Source organism: Thalassophryne amazonica, chromosome 3, assembly GCF_902500255.1.
Source record: "Thalassophryne amazonica chromosome 3, fThaAma1.1, whole genome shotgun sequence".
NCBI classification, from domain to species: domain Eukaryota; kingdom Metazoa; phylum Chordata; class Actinopteri; order Batrachoidiformes; family Batrachoididae; genus Thalassophryne; species Thalassophryne amazonica.
The window spans coordinates 1,839,754-1,858,458 of record NC_047105.1 but is presented as its reverse complement, the minus strand read 5'-3'; the positions used below and the strand labels follow the sequence as shown (position 1 = coordinate 1,858,458).

At 40.4% G+C, this 18,705-nt stretch overlaps 1 protein-coding gene across 3 annotated transcripts in view; it reads right to left on the bottom strand.

Moving 5' to 3' along the window:
- The window catches only part of khk (ketohexokinase), a 74,612-nt gene extending 57,056 nt beyond the window's left edge, over positions 1-17,556 (bottom strand). For all 3 annotated transcript variants that reach the window (XM_034164431.1, XM_034164439.1, XM_034164447.1), the window contains exon 1: positions 17,368-17,556. In XM_034164431.1, coding sequence (XP_034020322.1) covers positions 17,368-17,462 — 95 coding nt within the window. In that variant the 5' untranslated portion in view covers positions 17,463-17,556. The remainder of the gene's footprint in view (positions 1-17,367) is intronic.
- Positions 17,557-18,705: the final 1,149 nt, after the last annotated feature.

Below are 18,705 nucleotides of genomic sequence, written 5' to 3'. Positions count from 1 at the left end.
GATCTGAAGGGCAGAGAAACGGAAGCTTAGGGACCGTCAACAAAGTGCAAACATGGAAAAAAAAGACACCAGAAAATGATTGAATCAGAGTAATAAGGAGTGATATCACCAAATTTACTGCACACATCAGTGGGGTCCTGCTGATTATACTACAGAGCTCAGTTTGGAAAAAAGTAATTTTAAAAAATTTTGGAGAATTTTTCATTAATAATATTTTCAATAGCATCAAAGTCATATGGTGTAGTGACACAAAATTTACTGCACACAACAGTGGGGTCCTGCTGATTATACGACAACACTCACTTTGGGAAAAAGTCATTTTCAAAAATTTTGGAGAATTTTTTTATTGTTTAAATTTTTAATAGCATCAAAGTCATAAGGTGCAGTGACAAAATTCACTGCACACAACAGTGGTGTCCTGCTGATTATACTACAACACTCACTTTTGGAAAAAGTAATTTTCAAAAATTTTGGAGAATTTTTGATTGTTTATACTTTCAGTAGCATCAAAGGCATAAGGTGTAGTGACACAAAATTTACTGCACACAACTGTGGGGTCCTGCTGATTATACGACAACACTCACTTTGGGAAAAAGTCATTTTCAAAAATTTTGGAGAATTTTTTTATTGTTTAAATTTTTAATAGCATCAAAGTCATAAGGTGCAGTGACAAAATTCACTGCACACAACAGTGGTGTCCTGCTGATTATACTACAACACTCACTTTTGGAAAAAGTAATTTTCAAAAATTTTGGAGAATTTTTGATTGTTTATACTTTCAGTAGCATCAAAGGCATAAGGTGTAGTGACACAAAATTTACTGCACACAACAGTGGTGTCCTGCTAGTTATACTACAGTACTCAGTTTGGAAAAATGTCATTGTTTAAAATTTGAGAATTTTTTTGTTCTAAAGTTCACCCTAGTTCACCCTAAGGACATGATCCCTAGTTACAAACAGAGCAATGTAGTGTATTCTATCAGATGTCAGGAAAACTGTAACGAACACTACATAGGTGAAACAAAGCAACCTTTACACAAAAGGCTATACCAGCAACGCAGAGAGGGCGCCAGTGGAACTCAGTCTGCAGTTCATCTCCACCTTAAAGACACTAACCACACATTTGAGGACAAGGAAGTAAAAATATTAGCCAGAGAGAAGAAATGTTTTGAGAGAGGGGTCAAGGAGGCATTCTTTGTGAAACATTTGAAACCCAGCCTTAACTGGGGAGGGGTTCTGAGACACGCTTTATCCCCTGTTTACAATGGGGTACTCAGGTCAAAGCAGTTTCAGTCTTTTTTCATGGTAATGAGTCATTTACGTCATCAGCAGAGTCATCAAGGGAGCAATCAGGAAAGGCATCCATCCCATCATTAGGAGGGACAGCTGCCCTGTCATTAGGAGAGTGCTAACTAGAGCATAATAGTTGCTAATTAGAGCTATTGTTTAGTCACTAGCCTATAGCAGTCTGCCTCTCACTAGGAGGGGTCTGGTTAGGTTTAAAACTCCAGCTTTTGTTGGCTTCTGTTTATTCTTCTCTACAAGAGTCAGACAGAAGTCAGACTTCCAGAGCAAGAATTTTAGCTGAGGAAGCTTCTGCGATTTGAAGCGAAACGTCCTCGCGTCAAGCAACCCAGTCCAGTTGAAGATTCAAGCTTCTCTACTAAGTCTGAGGTCGTGCCCTGGGGTGTGCTGGTGCTGTCAATTACAACGTCAGATATGGTGTTGGAGTTATTCTGTAGATACACTGTTTTATTTTATCATGCATGTTTTGTGTTCTCTGCTCTGGTAGAATGTAGTTCTCTCTGCTCTGATAAAGTGTATTGTACTGATGTGATGGGTGAAGGTTACTTAAGATATGTGACATGACGTGTTTCTGCAAGTTGTGGTATCTCTGTGTGCACGCTAAGCTCTTTTTAGGACATGTGAAGATGACTCATGCAGGACGCAGCCGAAGCTGAGCAGTAAGATAAAGAATAGAGAATTGAATGTTCCAACCACAGTGTGATTGTGATCAATCAATCAATTCAATCAATTTTTTTATATAGCGCCAAATCACAACAAACAGTTGCCCCAAGGCGCTTTATATTGTAAGGCAAGGCCATACAATAATTATGTAAAACCCCAACGGTCAAAACGACCCCCTGTGAGCAAGCACTTGGCTACAGTGGGAAGGAAAAACTCCCTTTTAACAGGAAGAAACCTCCAGCAGAACCAGGCTCAGGGAGGGGCAGTCTTCTGCTGGGACTGGTTGGGGCTGAGGGAGAGAACCAAGAAAAAGACATGCTGTGGAGGGGAGCAGAGATCGATCACTAATGATTAAATGCAGAGTGGTGCATACAGAGCAAAAAGAGAAAGAAACAGTGCATCATGGGAACCCCCCAGCAGTCTACGTCTATAGCAGCATAACTAAGGGATGGTTCAGGGTCACCTGATCCAGCCCTAACTATAAGCTTTAGCAAAAAGGAAAGTTTTAAGCCTAATCTTAAAAGTAGAGAGGGTGTCTGTCTCCCTGATCTGAATTGGGAGCTGGTTCCACAGGAGAGGAGCCTGAAAGCTGAAGGCTCTGCCTCCCATTCTACTCTTACAAACCCCAGGAACCACAAGTAAGCCTGCAGTCTGAGAGCGAAGCGCTCTATTGGGGTGATATGGTACTATGAGGTCCCTAAGATAAGATGGGACCTGATTATTCAAAACCTTATAAGTAAGAAGAAGAATTTTAAATTCTATTCTAGAATTAACAGGAAGCCAATGAAGAGAGGCCAATATGGGTGAGATATGCTCTCTCCTTCTAGTCCCCGTCAGTACTCTAGCTGCAGCATTTTGAATTAACTGAAGGCTTTTTAGGGAACTTTTAGGACAACCTGATAATAATGAATTACAATAGTCCAGCCTAGAGGAAATAAATGCATGAATTAGTTTTTCAGCATCACTCTGAGACAAGACCTTTCTGATTTTAGAGATATTGCGTAAATGCAAAAAAGCAGTCCTACATATTTGTTTAATATGCGCTTTGAATGACATATCCTGATCAAAAATGACTCCAAGATTTCTCACAGTATTACTAGAGGTCAGGGTAATGCCATCCAGAGTAAGGATCTGGTTAGACACCATGTTTCTAAGATTTGTGGGGCCAAGTACAATAACTTCAGTTTTATCTGAGTTTAAAAACAGGAAATTAGAGGTCATCCATGTCTTTATGTCTGTAAGACAATCCTGCAGTTTAGCTAATTGGTGTGTGTCCTCTGGCTTCATGGATAGATAAAGCTGGGTATCATCTGCGTAACAATGAAAATTTAAGCAATACCGTCTAACAATACTGCCTAAGGGAAGCATGTATAAAGTAAATAAAATTGGTCCTAGCACAGAACCTTGTGGAACTCCATAATTAACTTTAGTCTGTGAAGAAGATTCCCCATTTACATGAACAAATTGTAATCTATTAGACAAATATGATTCAAACCACCGCAGCGCAGTGCCTTTAATACCTATGGCATGCTCTAATCTCTGTAATAAAATTTTATGGTCAACAGTATCAAAAGCAGCACTGAGGTCTAACAGAACAAGCACAGAGATGAGTCCACTGTCCGAGGCCATAAGAAGATCATTTGTAACCTTCACTAATGCTGTTTCTGTACTATGATGAATTCTAAAACCTGACTGAAACTCTTCAAATAGACCATTCCTCTGCAGATGATCAGTTAGCTGTTTTACAACTACCCTTTCAAGAATTTTTGAGAGAAAAGGAAGGTTGGAGATTGGCCTATAATTAGCTAAGATAGCTGGGTCAAGTGATGGCTTTTTAAGTAATGGTTTAATTACTGCCACCTTAAAAGCCTGTGGTACATAGCCAACTAACAAAGATAGATTGATCATATTTAAGATCGAAGCATTAAATAATGGTAGGGCTTCCTTGAGCAGCCTGGTAGGAATGGGGTCTAATAAACATGTTGATGGTTTGGATGAAGTAACTAATGAGAATAACTCAGACAGAACAATCGGAGAGAAAGAGTCTAACCAAATACCGGCATCACTGAAAGCAGCCAAAGATAACGATACGTCTTTGGGATGGTTATGAGTAATTTTTTCTCTAATAGTTAAAATTTTGTTAGCAAAGAAAGTCATGAAGTCATTACTAGTTAAAGTTAATGGAATACTCAGCTCAATAGAGCTCTGACTCTTTGTCAGCCTGGCTACAGTGCTGAAAAGAAACCTGGGGTTGTTCTTATTTTCTTCAATTAGTGATGAGTAGAAAGATGTCCTAGCTTTATGGAGGGCTTTTTTATAGAGCAACAGACTCTTTTTCCAGGCTAAGTGAAGATCTTCTAAATTAGTGAGACGCCATTTCCTCTCCAACTTACGGGTTATCTGCTTTAAGCTACGAGTTTGTGAGTTATACCACGGAGTCAGACACTTCTGATTTAAAGCTCTCTTTTTCAGAGGAGCTACAGCATCCAAAGTTGTCTTCAATGAGGATGTAAAACTATTGACGAGATACTCTATCTCCCTTACAGAGTTTAGGTAGCTACTCTGCACTGTGTTGGTATATGGCATTAGAGAACATAAAGAAGGAATCATATCCTTAAACCTAGTTACAGCGCTTTCTGAAAGACTTCTAGTGTAATGAAACTTATTCCCCACTGCTGGGTAGTCCATCAGAGTAAATGTAAATGTTATTAAGAAATGATCAGACAGAAGGGAGTTTTCAGGGAATACTGTTAAGTCTTCTATTTCCATACCATAAGTCAGAACAAGATCTAAGATATGATTAAAGTGGTGGGTGGACTCATTTACTTTTTGAGCAAAGCCAATAGAGTCTAATAATAGATTAAATGCAGTGTTGAGGCTGTCATTCTCAGCATCTGTGTGGATGTTAAAATCGCCCACTATAATTATCTTATCTGAGCTAAGCACTAAGTCAGACAAAAGGTCTGAAAATTCACAGAGAAACTCACAGTAACGACCAGGTGGACGATAGATAATAACAAATAAAACTGGTTTTTGGGACTTCCAATTTGGATGGACAAGACTAAGAGACAAGCTTTCAAATGAATTAAAGCTCTGTCTGGGTTTTGGATTAATTAATAAGCTGGAATGGAAGATTGCTGCTAATCCTCCACCCCGGCCCGTGCTACGAGCATTCTGACAGTTAGTGTGACTCGGGGGTGTTGACTCATTTAAACTAACATATTCATCCTGCTGTAACCAGGTTTCTGTTAGGCAGAATAAATCAATATGTTGATCAATTATTATATCATTTACCAACAGGGACTTAGAAGAGAGAGACCTAATGTTTAATAGACCACATTTAACTGTTTTAATCTGTGGTGCAGTTGAAGGTGCTATATTATTTTTTCTTTTTGAATTTTTATGCTTAAATAGATTTTTGCTGGTTATTGGTAGTCTGGGAGCAGGCACCGTCTCTACGGGGATGGGGTAATGAGGGGATGGCAGGGGGAGAGAAGCTGCAGAGAGGTGTGTAAGACTACAACTCTGCTTCCTGGTCCCAACCCTGGATAGTCACGGTTTGGAGGATTTAAGAAAATTGGCCAGATTTCTAGAAATGAGAGCTGCTCCATCCAAAGTGGGATGGATGCCGTCTCTCCTAACAAGACCAGGTTTTCCCCAGAAGCTTTGCCAATTATCTATGAAGCCCACCTCATTTTTTGGACACCACTCAGACAGCCAGCAATTCAAGGAGAACATGCGGCTAAACATGTCACTCCCGGTCTGATTGGGGAGGGGCCCAGAGAAAACTACAGAGTCCGACATTGTTTTTGCAAAGTTACACACCGATTTAATGTTAATTTTAGTGACCTCCGATTGGCGTAACCGGGTGTCATTACTGCCGACGTGAATTACAATCTTACCAAATTTACGCTTAGCCTTAGCCAGCAGTTTCAAATTTCCTTCAATGTCGCCTGCTCTGGCCCCCGGAAGACAATTGACTATGGTTGCTGGTGTCGCTAACTTCACATTTCTCAAAACAGAGTCGCCAATAACCAGAGTTTGATCCTCGGCGGGTGTGTCGTCGAGTGGGAAAAAACGATTAGAGATGTGAACGGGTTGGCGGTGTACACGGGGCTTCTGTTTAGGGCTACGCTTCCTCCTCACAGTCACCCAGTCGGCCTGCTTTCCCGGCTGCTCGGGATTTGCCAGGGGGTAACTAACGGCGGCTAAGCTACCTTGGTCCGCACCGACTACAGGGGCCTTGCTAGCTGTAGAATTTTCCACGGTGCGGAGCCGAGTCTCCAATTCGCCCAGCCTGGCCTCCAAAGCTACGAATAAGCTACACTTATTACAAGTACCATTACTGCTAAAGGAGGCCGAGGAATAACTAAACATTTCACACCCAGAGCAGAAAAGTGCGGGAGAGACAGGAGAAGCCGCCATGCTAAATCGGCTAAGAGCTAGTAGCTACGCTAAGCTAGCGGATTCCTAAAAACACGCAAAGTGAATAATGTGTAAATAATTTAGAGGTGATTCAGCAGAAGGAGTGCTTTAGTTAAGGCACGTAAAGATTACACTGGGAAACAAATCGTAATCTAGATAACTAGATCAATCTAACTGCGCAGATTAAACAGCTAACAGATACAGAAAAACACCGCTGTGCTCCGGAACAGGAAGTGATACAATACCGCAGTGAGAGCCAACCAATACATCAGTCCTTTTGTCAGAAGAAGTGTGATTAATCGTTAGATGTCTTAAACACATCTTAACCGAGCCCAAGATTAAAAAGGTTCTGAACATCCTGAATGTATTGTGCAATCAGCAGTTCTGCGGCAACAGCTCACGCGCTATCACTCTTCCCCTCAGGAGCTGTACCGCCCATGTATGTAGGGAAGTCCTAAATAAAAAGAGCGGGAGCGCAGGCCAGACTTTAGTGTAGCTTTGGTGTACAGCCTGACTGCACTCCTCGTGAGCTTAAATTGAATTCTATCTCTCACTTGTTTTATTGTCTGGTTGTCTCTTCCTCTTATCAAAGGTACAGTATTCTAAACCCAACATATGGTGTCCCTCAGCCTGACATACTGTGGCCTGTCTGTGACGTAGCTGGAGATCCAAGTGACCAGGCAGGGGTCCACTCGCATCCTGTTCAGTTTGTCCTGAAGCACAACGGGCTGGATGGTGTTGAAGGAACTCGAGAAGTCCAGGAAGAGAATCCTCACTGTGCCATTTCCCATTATCCAGGTGTGAGTGGACTTGTAGCAGGTAGAGGATGGCATCCTCCACAGCAACAGCTGCACTATATGCAAACTGCAGACAGTCATGGGTGTGTTGCACCTGGGGTTTGAGGGAGTCGAGGAAGAACCGCTCCAAGTTCATCAGACGTGGAGTGAGTGCCACTGTTCGGAAGTCATTCAGCTGGCTGGACTGGTTCTTCTTAAGAACTGGAAGGATGCATGAATTCTAACTGAGGGTGGGCACTCTCCCTTGCTGCAGGCTAGGGAGAAGATATGTCATAGCAGTTCTCCCAGTTCAGTTGTGTAGGTCTTCAGTAGTTGGGGACACACTTTGTGTGGGCCTGCCGCTTTCCTGAGATGAAGTTTCCTTGGCTGTTCTCTGACCTGGTCCACAGTGATTTTTGAAGGAGGTTGTGTTGAGATGGGGGAGGTGTCCACCACATCAGGGGTGTCCTGCTAGTTATACTACAGCACTTTTATAAGCTGTAGGGTGATGGAAACATCAGCACATATGAGGGCTGTCAATAAATTATAGGTCCTTTTTATTTTTTTCAAAAACTATATGGGTTTCATTCATATGTTTTTACGTCAGACATGCTTGAACCCTCGTGCGCATGCGTGAGTTTTTCCACGCTTGTCGGTGACGTCATTCGCCTGTGAGCACTCCTTGTGGGAGGAGTCGTCCAGCCCCTCGTCGGAATTCCTTTGTCTGAGAAGTTGCTGAGAGACTGGCGCTTTGTTTGATCAGAATTTTTTCTAAACCTGTGAGACACATCGAAGTGGACACGGTTCGAAAAATTAAGCTGGTTTTCAGTGAAAATTTTAACGGCTGATGAGAGATTTTGAGGTGATACTGTCGCTTTAAGGACTTCCCACGGTGCGAGACGTCGTGCAGCGCTCCCAGGCGCAGCCAGCGCGGTGCGGCGGCACAGGAAAAACACCTCCGTGTTGATAACCATTTGTAAAATCCAGGCGGCTTTTGATGGCTTTCAGTGGAGTGAGTATATGAGAAATTGTTTAACAGCTGGACATGTTCCAACTTGTCCTTAAGGCTTCCAACAGAGGTGTTTTTCCTGTGGCGGAGCGTCGCAGCGGCTGCGAGCCGACGCTGCAAGCCGCCCGCACGTCTTTCATTAAAAAAATCTCCTTTAACAGTGGAATATCCGGATAAAATGCTGAAACCGACTTCTTCTGAAACTTCTCTGTTCTCTCACGATGTCCTGGATCAATAGAGCCTGAAATGTGGAGGTTTTCAGCTTGAAACAGGCTGACAACGGCGCCTGAGAGTGCTGCGCGACGTCTCGCACCGTGGGAAGTCCTTAAAGCCACAGTATCACCTCAAAATCTCTCAGCCGTTAAAATTTTCACCGAAAACCAGCTTAATTTTTCGAACCGTGTCCACTTCGATGTGTCTCACAGGTTTAGAAAAAATTTTGTTCAAAGAAAGCGCCAGTCTCTCAGCAACTTCTCAGACAAAGGAATTCCGACGAGGGGCTGGACGACTCCTCCCACAAGGAGTGCTCACAGGCGAATGACATCACCGACAGGCGTGGAAAAACTCACGCATGTGCACGAGGGTTCAAGCATGTCTGACGTAAAAACATATGAATGAAATCCATATAGTTTTTGAAAAAATAAAAAGGACCTATACTTTATTGACAGCCCTCGTATACTCCATATCATGCTGTTTACACTACAACACTTGGCTTGGAGATTTTGGCTTTCACTCAATGCTGAGGAAGTCTTTATACCTACGAAAAAGGAAACATCACTTCTGTGTCATCACCTTTTAATAGCAGTGCTCAGTTTGAACAGCAGGGGTCTCTTTTGGCCAAATGAATGGCACTTATTTGGAAACTTTTCGTTTTGTTTTTAATTAAAAACAAATCACCATTGTAAGCTCTAGGGTTTGAGGAGTTTTTTTTATTTAATCAGTTTGGAAAAAAGTAATTTAAAAAAATTTTGGAGAATTTTTTATTCTCCAAAATTCCATATTTAGTTCATTAATTGTCATACATGATTACTATATTTCAATAATGTTTGTGCTCTTTGCAGTTCTCTGACATAAGTTGATGGAATGGGCTGGTACTGAGTGATCGCCTCATGGCCACTGTCTTACAACCAATCGGATAACGGATGCATAGAGGGATTATTGAGTACTAGCCAGTCATGAGCAGCTATCAATTAAGCTTAGTGCAGCAACAATTTTTTTTTAGAAATCTGCATTTTTTGAGGAGATAAGAAGGTCTTCAGTAGTTTTGCCTTGGATTCATTGGAAAGTTTTTGACAAACAGAGAGTGGTGAAAGACATTAAAAGCACTACACATTTTACTCATTGTAAAAGCAACATAACACTTAACTAAACTGACTAAACCAATTGAACTACAAAAAAATGCAATAAATGAATGACACTAACAACACTGTTAAACTACCATGAACCACAATAACATTTAAAACCTCAAAACCCTGAACTCCCATAGTGCATTGCATCATAATATCCATTGTTTACTAGTTATCTAAAATCACTACTTTATCAAAAAATATTAGTATTATAAACTTTCTCTTTTCGCAGCATTCATCCTTGCGTGATCAAAGCTATACACACACAGGCCACATGGCTATTATTATATAGACAATAATTAATAACCATAACTTCACTGTAAAACACTGTTTCCTAAATACATTTCAAAGCTATTTGCATTGATTTTATGATGATGTATTAAATATGATTATGTTTTTTATAACAATGTTGCGTTTTTGTTAGTGCTTGAGGATAATTTTGTTTCAATGATATACACCTCATTCAAACAGTATCTCCATGCCCCTTCAAATCACATTTTTGTGGTCAATCCTCTGCAAGGGTCAAATGAAGTTGAGGACTCCAGGATGGCTGGCTACAGATTTGAGTATTATTTTTGAGCTGTTTACAAATTGACTTTTTACACAAATATTTTCCAAAGCAAAAGAGTAAGAACCTAAGAGGGTCTTTGTCATGCAGGTGATTATGCACAACATTTTTGATATTGTTGAAAAATATATATTTTTATTTTACAGTGTAGGATCACACAAAATACATGTGTTGTTTTGCCTTTCGTATAGATGGCCAAGATGACAGTGATGGAATTTCCAGAAATACCAAAGAGCTTTCACACTGAGTCATCAAAAAGAAGCATTCAGAAACTCAGAGGAGACATGGCAGAAGAAATTCTCAAAGGTGTTGTGTGGGCCGCCAGAAGAGGAGGTACTGCTGGCCCACCACCAGAGGGCGCCCTGTCTGGAGTACGGGCTCCAGGCACCAGAGGGCGCAGCCGCCTCACAGGAGCAGCCAGGGTGACAGCTGTCAGGCATTACCTGCAACAGCTGTTACCAATCATCTGATCGGCAGGAGTATATCAGCAGGACGACGTCTCCACCTCTTTGCCGAGATATCGTTTCTACCGAGAAGGTAACGTGCTCAGCTGACTGTTTAACAGTGATCTTTGTGACTTTTGTGCATTGCTCTGAGAGTATTTTCCAACGAGAGGTGGAGGTAACTTACCTGCCGTTCGGATTCCTGGGTGCAAACGCGCCCTCCTTTAATTGTCCTTTGTTCCTCGCCAGCAGTACCAGGTCCGACACGCGGAGGCAGTGGCCACCTGGGAGTTCGGGACTTGGCGGCTCCAGTATTCCCGGGGTCTGGTGGCGGAGGAAACCGTGTGGTTCCGGTTCTACTTTGGAGAGGCATCTCCTATCTTCGAGCCTGCCCACACGACACCTGTGTGAATTTGACTTTGTCCATTATTGTAATCTGTTGTTCTTGTTGTGCATTTTCACAACAGTAAAGTGTGTTATTTGACCTATTCCATTGTCCGTTCATTTGCGCCCCCTGTTGTGGGTCCGTGTACTTACACTTTCCCAACAAAAGGATCAGGTTATAAAAGACTTATTTTTGCACACTTTTTGCAAATGAAAGTTATTTCTTTTTAAAACAAGATGAATTATAGGCTAATTGATTGAAACTTTTTCTATTTATTTTAAGATTCAAGGGATGAGTTCTGCTCCTTCTATGGAAATGGGGACCTGCTCCACTCTGCTGTTGCTGCCCTTTGGGTGAGGAAAAAAATGTTTAATGGATTAACATAATCAATTAATTATCTGTTTACTGGATAGCTTGATCTGGAGGTAAAAAAAAAAAACAAAAAAAAAAAAAACAATTATACAACCCCTGGCAAAAATTACGGAATCACCCCCTCTGAGGATGTTCATTCAGTTGTTTAATTTTGTAGAAAAAAGCAGATCACAGACATGACACAAAATTGAAGTCATTTCAAATGGCAACTTTCTTGCTTTAAGAAACACTATAAGAAATCAGGAAAATAAACTGTGTTAGTCAGTAGCAGTTACTTTTTTAGACCAAGCAGAGGAAAAAAAAATATGGACTCACTCAATTCTGAGGAAAAAATTATGGAATCACCCTGTAAATTTTCATCCCCAAAACTAACACGTGCATCAAATCAGATCTGCTCGTTAGTCTGCATCTAAAAAGGAGTGATCACACCTTGGAGAGCTGTTGCACCAAGTGGACTGACATGAATCATGGCTCCAACACGAGAGATGTCAATTGAAACAAAGGAGAGGATTATCAAACTCTTAAAAGAGGGTAAATCATCACGCAATGTTGCAAAAGATGTTGGTTGTTCACAGTCAGCTGTGTCTAAACTCTGGACCAAATACAAACAACATGGGAAGGTTGTTAAAGGCAAACATACTGGTAGACCAAGGAAGACATCAAAGCGTCAAGATAGAAAACTTACTTCAATATGTCTCAAAAATCAAAAATGCACAACAAAACAAATGAGGAACAAATGAGAGGAAACTGGAGTCAACGTCTGTGACCGAACTGTAAGAAACCGCCTAAAGGAAATGGGATTTACATACAGAAAAGCTAAACAAAAGCCATCATTAACACCTAAACAGAAAAAAACAAGGTTACAATGGGCTAAGGAAAAGCAATCGTGGACTGTGGATGACTGGATGAAAGTCATATTCAGTGATGAATCTCGAATCTGCATTGGGCAAGGTGATGATGCTGGAACTTTTGTTTGGTGCCGTTCCAATGAGATTTATAAAGATGACTGCCTGAAGAGAACATGTAAATTTCCACAGTCATTGATGATATGGGGCTGCATGTCAGGTAAAGGCACTGGGGAGATGGCTGTCATTACATCATCAGTAAATGCACAAGTTTATGTTGATATTTTGGACAATTGAAAGGATGTTTGGGGATGATGAAATCATTTTTCAAGATGATAATGCATCTTGCCATAGAGCAAAAACTGCAAAAACATTCCTTGTAAAAAGACACATAGGGTCAATGTCATGGCCTGCAAATAGTCCGGATCTTAATCCAGTTGAAAATCTTTGGTGGAAGTTAAAGAAAATGGTCCATGACAAGGCTCCAACCTGCAAAGCTGATCTGGCAACAGCAATCAGAGAAAGTTGGAGCCAGATTGATGAAGAGTACTGTTTGTCACTCATTAAGTCCATGCCTCAGAGACTGCAAGCTGTTATAAAAGCCAGAGGTGGTTCAACAAAATACTAGTGATGTGTTGGAGCGTTCTTTTGTTTTTCATGATTCCATAATTTTTTCCTCAGAATTGAGTGATTCCATATTTTTTTCCTCTGCTTGGTCTAAAAAAGTAACCGTTACTGACTGCCACAATTTTTTTTTCCTGATTTCTTATAGTGTTTCTTAAAGCCAGAAAGTTGCCATTTGAAATGACTTTAGTTTTGTGTCATGTCTGTGATCTGCTTTTTTTCTACAAAATTAAACAACTGAATGAACATCCTCCGAGGCCGGTGATTCCATAATTTTTGCCAGGGGTTGTATGTGAACTGAAATGGCAAACAAATTTATTCTACATTGATTTCTTCTTATCAAAAGTTTCACAATATGATAGTCATGTATTTCCCCGTGTTGTAGATACAGTGTGAAACCTGTGGACGATGGTTCCATACAAAATGCATTGGGATGAAACCAGCACAGATTCCAAACAAAGACACCCCTTGGTACTGTGTGTTGTGCAACAACAAATAGAGAGTCGAGAGGTAAGTTTCGCTGACTCTAAACAGACACTGGATTGTTTATGTCAAAAGAGAGTCGGAAACATAAGTTGTTACAACTCAAAAATAATTCCAAGAATATCAATATTGCATGTTTGGTGGCTTGCTAAATTGTGTGGCCTTAATGTTTTTTTTAGATGGACCTGCTGATAATGTACAGCAAGTGTTGGGAGTAAAGGAGGGGGATGAAATGCAGCAAAGGACTAAGCTCTGATTCATACCCATGGCCACTGCAACTATGAATTTTACATGAGAACATGATGCATGCATGCGACATTGAGTGAAATATAAACTCCCCAAACCCAGTGCTGTAGTCTAAACAGCATGATATGGATATATAAATATATATGGATAGATATATGTGGTGATGTTTATGTCACCTTACAACTTATAAAAGTGACTTTATTGATAAAGTATTATTGATTGATAATACCTAAAGCACATTTTATCAAACTAAGAGTTGTTGTTATATGGCTGGGGGGGCCTGGCTGCCGGTTTGTTTGTCTGTTTGTTTTCCTCCCAGGTGGCGTGCATTTGGAACTGAGTGGCTGTGTTGCTGAGGCTGTCAGGACCTCACCCTGATCACCTGCGACTCGTCAGGACTCACAGCTGTGGTGCATCTGGATGGATTGGAGCATGTTGGCATTTAAGACTGGAGTGCACAGTGTGTATTTGCCAGAGACTCGACCTTGTGACCAGACGGGTGAGATCGTCGTCTCGGGAGCCATCTCATCAGCAGCGGATGCTGAGAAACGTCCAGGTTTGATGCACAGTCTGTGAAAGAGGAGGGGGTGAGGTCTCACGCTCGTCAGCACACTTCCTGAGGTACGTTAGATTTTGTGACTAACAGTTATACAGTCAGGAAATGTGGTGTCCCTCACACCTTATTGTATTGAGCTGTTTGTTAGTCATGTATCAGCTTCCACTGCAGTGGAGTTTTGTGAACTGGATGTTCCATGCCTGCAGGTTGGAAGCTGATCAGTAATCAAGCCAGGAAGTGTTTGCTGTTTGTACACCTTTAAGTGTTCTGTGTGTAGAGTGTGGACTCACATAATGGTTCCTTCTTTCACAGACTCGGTTGTTGCGGCCACCTGGGGGGTGTCGGCGGGGTCCTTGGGTCCGAAACAGCTTCTGGCTCCGGACCGTTAGCGCTGCTGGGAGCGCACCACGCCAGGCCGCACCTTTTTGTATTATCACTGTTATGTATTAAATTCAGTTAGCCTTTGTACCGTGCTCTGCTTATTTCATACTGGGTCCTTCAAACGCTGGTCGGTTCTCCGAGCTGCGTCCGACACATAACAGTTGTATTATGAACCCAAGGACATAGTTTGTGTGTGTGTGTGTGTGTGTGTTTGGTTGCACTATAATATGCTACACTGCAGTTATTACTCATTTTATTACTGAATAATTAAAAATCACTATTTTTTTCACAAAAATTTACTTTTTGCACATTTAACCAAACTAACAGTTATAGTATAATCGAGGGGAGATGCTTTATGGGCGCCACGACTTTGGTGCCACAACATGTAATAATGTAGTTATTGCTTATTCTATTGCAAAAGTTAATGGTAAGAAAAAAATCAGGACAATTCAATTTTAGCATATTTTAGCTAACTAAAAGTTGTAGTATGATCAAGACGAAATGGTTTATGAATGCTGTGGGTTTGGTGGCACTACAACATGTTATACTGTGGTTATTGCTCATTTTATTATTTTAATGATTAAAAAAAAATCACTACAATGTCATTGTTGAACATTGTGAATTTGGCAACACCACATCTTGTGACTTTGATGCTTTTGAAAATTTAAACAATCAAAAATTCTCCAAAACTTTTTTTTTTAAATGACTTTTTCCCAAAGTGAGTGTTGTAGTATAATCAGCAGGACACCACTGTTGTGTGCAGTGAATTTGGTGACACCACACCTTATGACTTTGATGCTATTGAAAATTTAAACAATCAAAAATTCTCCAAAAAATTTTTTTAAAATGACTTTTTCCCAAAGTGAGTGTTGTAGTATAATCAGCAGGACACCACTGTTGTGTGCGGTAAATTTTGTGTCACTACACCTTATGACTTTGATGCTACTGAAAATTTAAACAATAAAAAATTATCCAAAATTTTTGAAAATGACTTTTTCCCAAAGTCAGTATTGTAGTATAATCAGCAGGACACCACTGTTGTGTGCAGTGAATTTGGTGTCACTACACCTTATGACTTTGATGCTACTGAAAATTTAAACAATAAAAAATTCTCCAAAATTTTTGAAAATGACTTTTTCCCAAAGTCAGTATGGTAGTATAAGCAGCAGGACACCACTGTTGTGTGCAGTAAATTTTGTGTCACTACACCTTATGACTTTGATGCTATTGAAAATTTAAACAATAAAAAAGTCTCAAAAATTTTTGAAAATGACTTTTTCCCAAAGTGAGTGTTGTAGTATAATCAACAGGACACCACTGTTGTGTGCGGTAAATTTTGTGTCACCACACCTTATGAATTTGATGCTATTGAAAATTTAAACAATAAAAAAAATTCTCCAAAATTTTTGAAAATGACTTTTTCCCAAAGTGAGTGTTGTGACGATACCACAGCTTATGACTTTGATGCTATTGAAAATTTAAACAATCAAAAATTCTCCAAAATTTTTGAAAATGACTTTTTCCCAAAGTCAGTATTGTAGTATAAGCAGCAGGACACCACTGTTGTGTGCAGGTAAATTTTGTGTCACTACACCTTATGACTTTGATGCTACTGAAAATTTAAACAATAAAAAATTCTCCAAAATTTTTGAAAATGACTTTTTCCCAAAGTGAGTGTTGTGACGATACCACAGCTTATGACTTTGATGCTATTGAAAATTTAAACAATCAAAAATTCTCCAAAATTTTTGAAAATGACTTTTTCCCAAAGTCAGTATTGTAGTATAATCAGCAGGACACCACTGTTGTGTGCGGTAAATTTTGTGTCACTACACCTTATGACTTTGATGCTACTGAAAATTTAAACAATAAAAAATTCTCCAAAATTTTTGAAAATGACTTTTTCCCAAAGTCAGTATTGTAGTATAAGCAGCAGGACACCACTGTTGTGTGCAGTAAATTTTGTGTCACTACACCTTATGACTTTGATGCTATTGAAAATTTAAACAATAAAAAAGTCTCAAAAATTTTTGAAAATGACTTTTTCCCAGTGAGTATTGTAGTATAATCAGCAGGACCCCACTGATGTGTGCAGTAAATTTTGTGTCACTACACCTTATGACTTTGATGCTATTGAAAATATGAAAAATTCTCCAAAATGTTTTAAAATTACTTTTTTCCAAACTGAGCTCTGTAGTATAATCAGCAGGACCCCACTGATGTGTGCAGTAAATTTTGTGTCACTACACCTTATGACTTTGATGCTATTGAAAATATGAAAAATTCTCCAAAATGTTTTAAAATTACTTTTTTCCAAACTGAGCTCTGTAGTATAATCAGCAGGACCCCACTGATGTGTGCAGTAAATTTGGTGATATCACTCATTACTCTGATTGATTCAAGCATTTTCTGGTGTCTTTTTTTTCCATGTTTGCACTTTGTTGACGGTCCCTAAGCTTCCGTTTCTCTGCCCGTTCAGATCAGTTATTTTTTTTCAGCTCATATGGATCAAAATAAGGTTGTAGCTTGTTGTCTACCTTCCTGAGGTTAGAAACTAGTGGTGTTTGTCTTTCTACGACGTTTCTCTTCAGATCTATTGAGCCGTTAACTTCGAATCTGTGAATATCTTTCTAACTACCGAAGTTTTACACCATAAGATCAGATAATCTAACATTACATAATATAATAATAACATCACGCTGACGCTGCGCCATTTTTCTTTTATTTCTGTAATTTTGTTTTTCCAGGTTCCACTCCAGATTTCTCCCGTTTGTGCAGCTAAAATTTAGTTAGTGTTTCTTACTGGGAGTTGTCTCACGTGTCGCCTGTCAAATGTCCACGCGTGGACAGACACAGAACCGACGCGTCTGGCAGGTCGGAGACACTTTAACTCAACTTCCCGTATCAGTCCCTTCGCATCGCTGCTAGCCTGTGTGCTAACCTGCTGTCAGTGTCCTCCTCGGGATATTTGTCCACCACACTGATGATGTCCAGACACACCAGACCGACACACAGGACCTTCCTCTTGTCCTCCATGTCCACCTCAAACACCCGCTGGATTATGGACTCCGAAGTCTGCTGCTGTCAAGCTCCCTGCAGTCACAACCCACCGGACACCTACCAAAATAAAAGTATTCATTATCCGCCGCGTTTTCATCTGATTGAAAAAAAAATCCTTGCTGAATAACGTTAAATGGTAAATGGACTACATTTATATATATATATATATATATATATATATATATATATATATATATCGCGCTTTTCCATCTGCATCAGACGCTCAAAGCGCTTTACAATTATGCCTCACATTCACCCCGATGTCAGGTTGCTGCCATACAAGGTGCTCACTACACACCGGGAGCAACTAGGGGATTAAGGACCTTGCCCAAGGGCCCTTAGTGATTTTCCAGTCAGGCGGGGATTTGAACCGAGGATCCTCTGGTCTCAAGCCCAACGCTTAACCACTAGACCATCACCTCCCCTATATATTAAATTCAAGTTAGAAGTAGCAGTGTCGGTGTCGCAGTATGATCACCCCCCCGCCTTCACTGCGCATGCGTCATTTCGGGGCGTCAGCAGCGATTCACTGAGTTTCACCTCATTTCACCTCGTTTCAGCTTCAAACTGACTTCAAAATGATTGAAGAGGATTTACTTTGTCATCTGATGGTTAATACTCACATTAATCCCTTTCATGGCTTTGAGTCAGACTACTGTCGGTGTCCCGCTCTGATTGGTCCACCGTCTTTTATGATGAAATATATGATTGTTGTACAAAAGCTGAGACACATGATGTGCTTCAGGGTGCGTCACTCCTGTCCTCAGAGGATGTTGCTCTTGTGTCTCAGTTGTCATCTTCATAACAAACTACACAGTTCTCTGACAAGTGATTTATTATAAATGAGCATCTCAGCATGTCACCGCAGTTTACAGCAGGAAGTCCAGTTTCCGCCTCCCGCCTGCTAATTAAATACACCTGCAGCAGGATCACGTGACAACATAACAGGAAGTGCATAAAAAGCTTTACAGGATATCCTCTCTGCAGCTATGCAATTTCAGAATAAAATTTCACACAAACACATGCAAGATAAAACAGGTAGCGCCATTAAAACAAAACAATATGAGAACACGTTCCAATATACAAACAATGAATGTTTTTGAGTTCAGTGGTACGAATATTTCATGAGGTGAAAGCTGGAACAAACCATTCAAAGAGAGCCAAGTTGAATGGTTTGTTCCAGCTTTCACTGAATTAAATATTCGTTCCATTGAAAGAA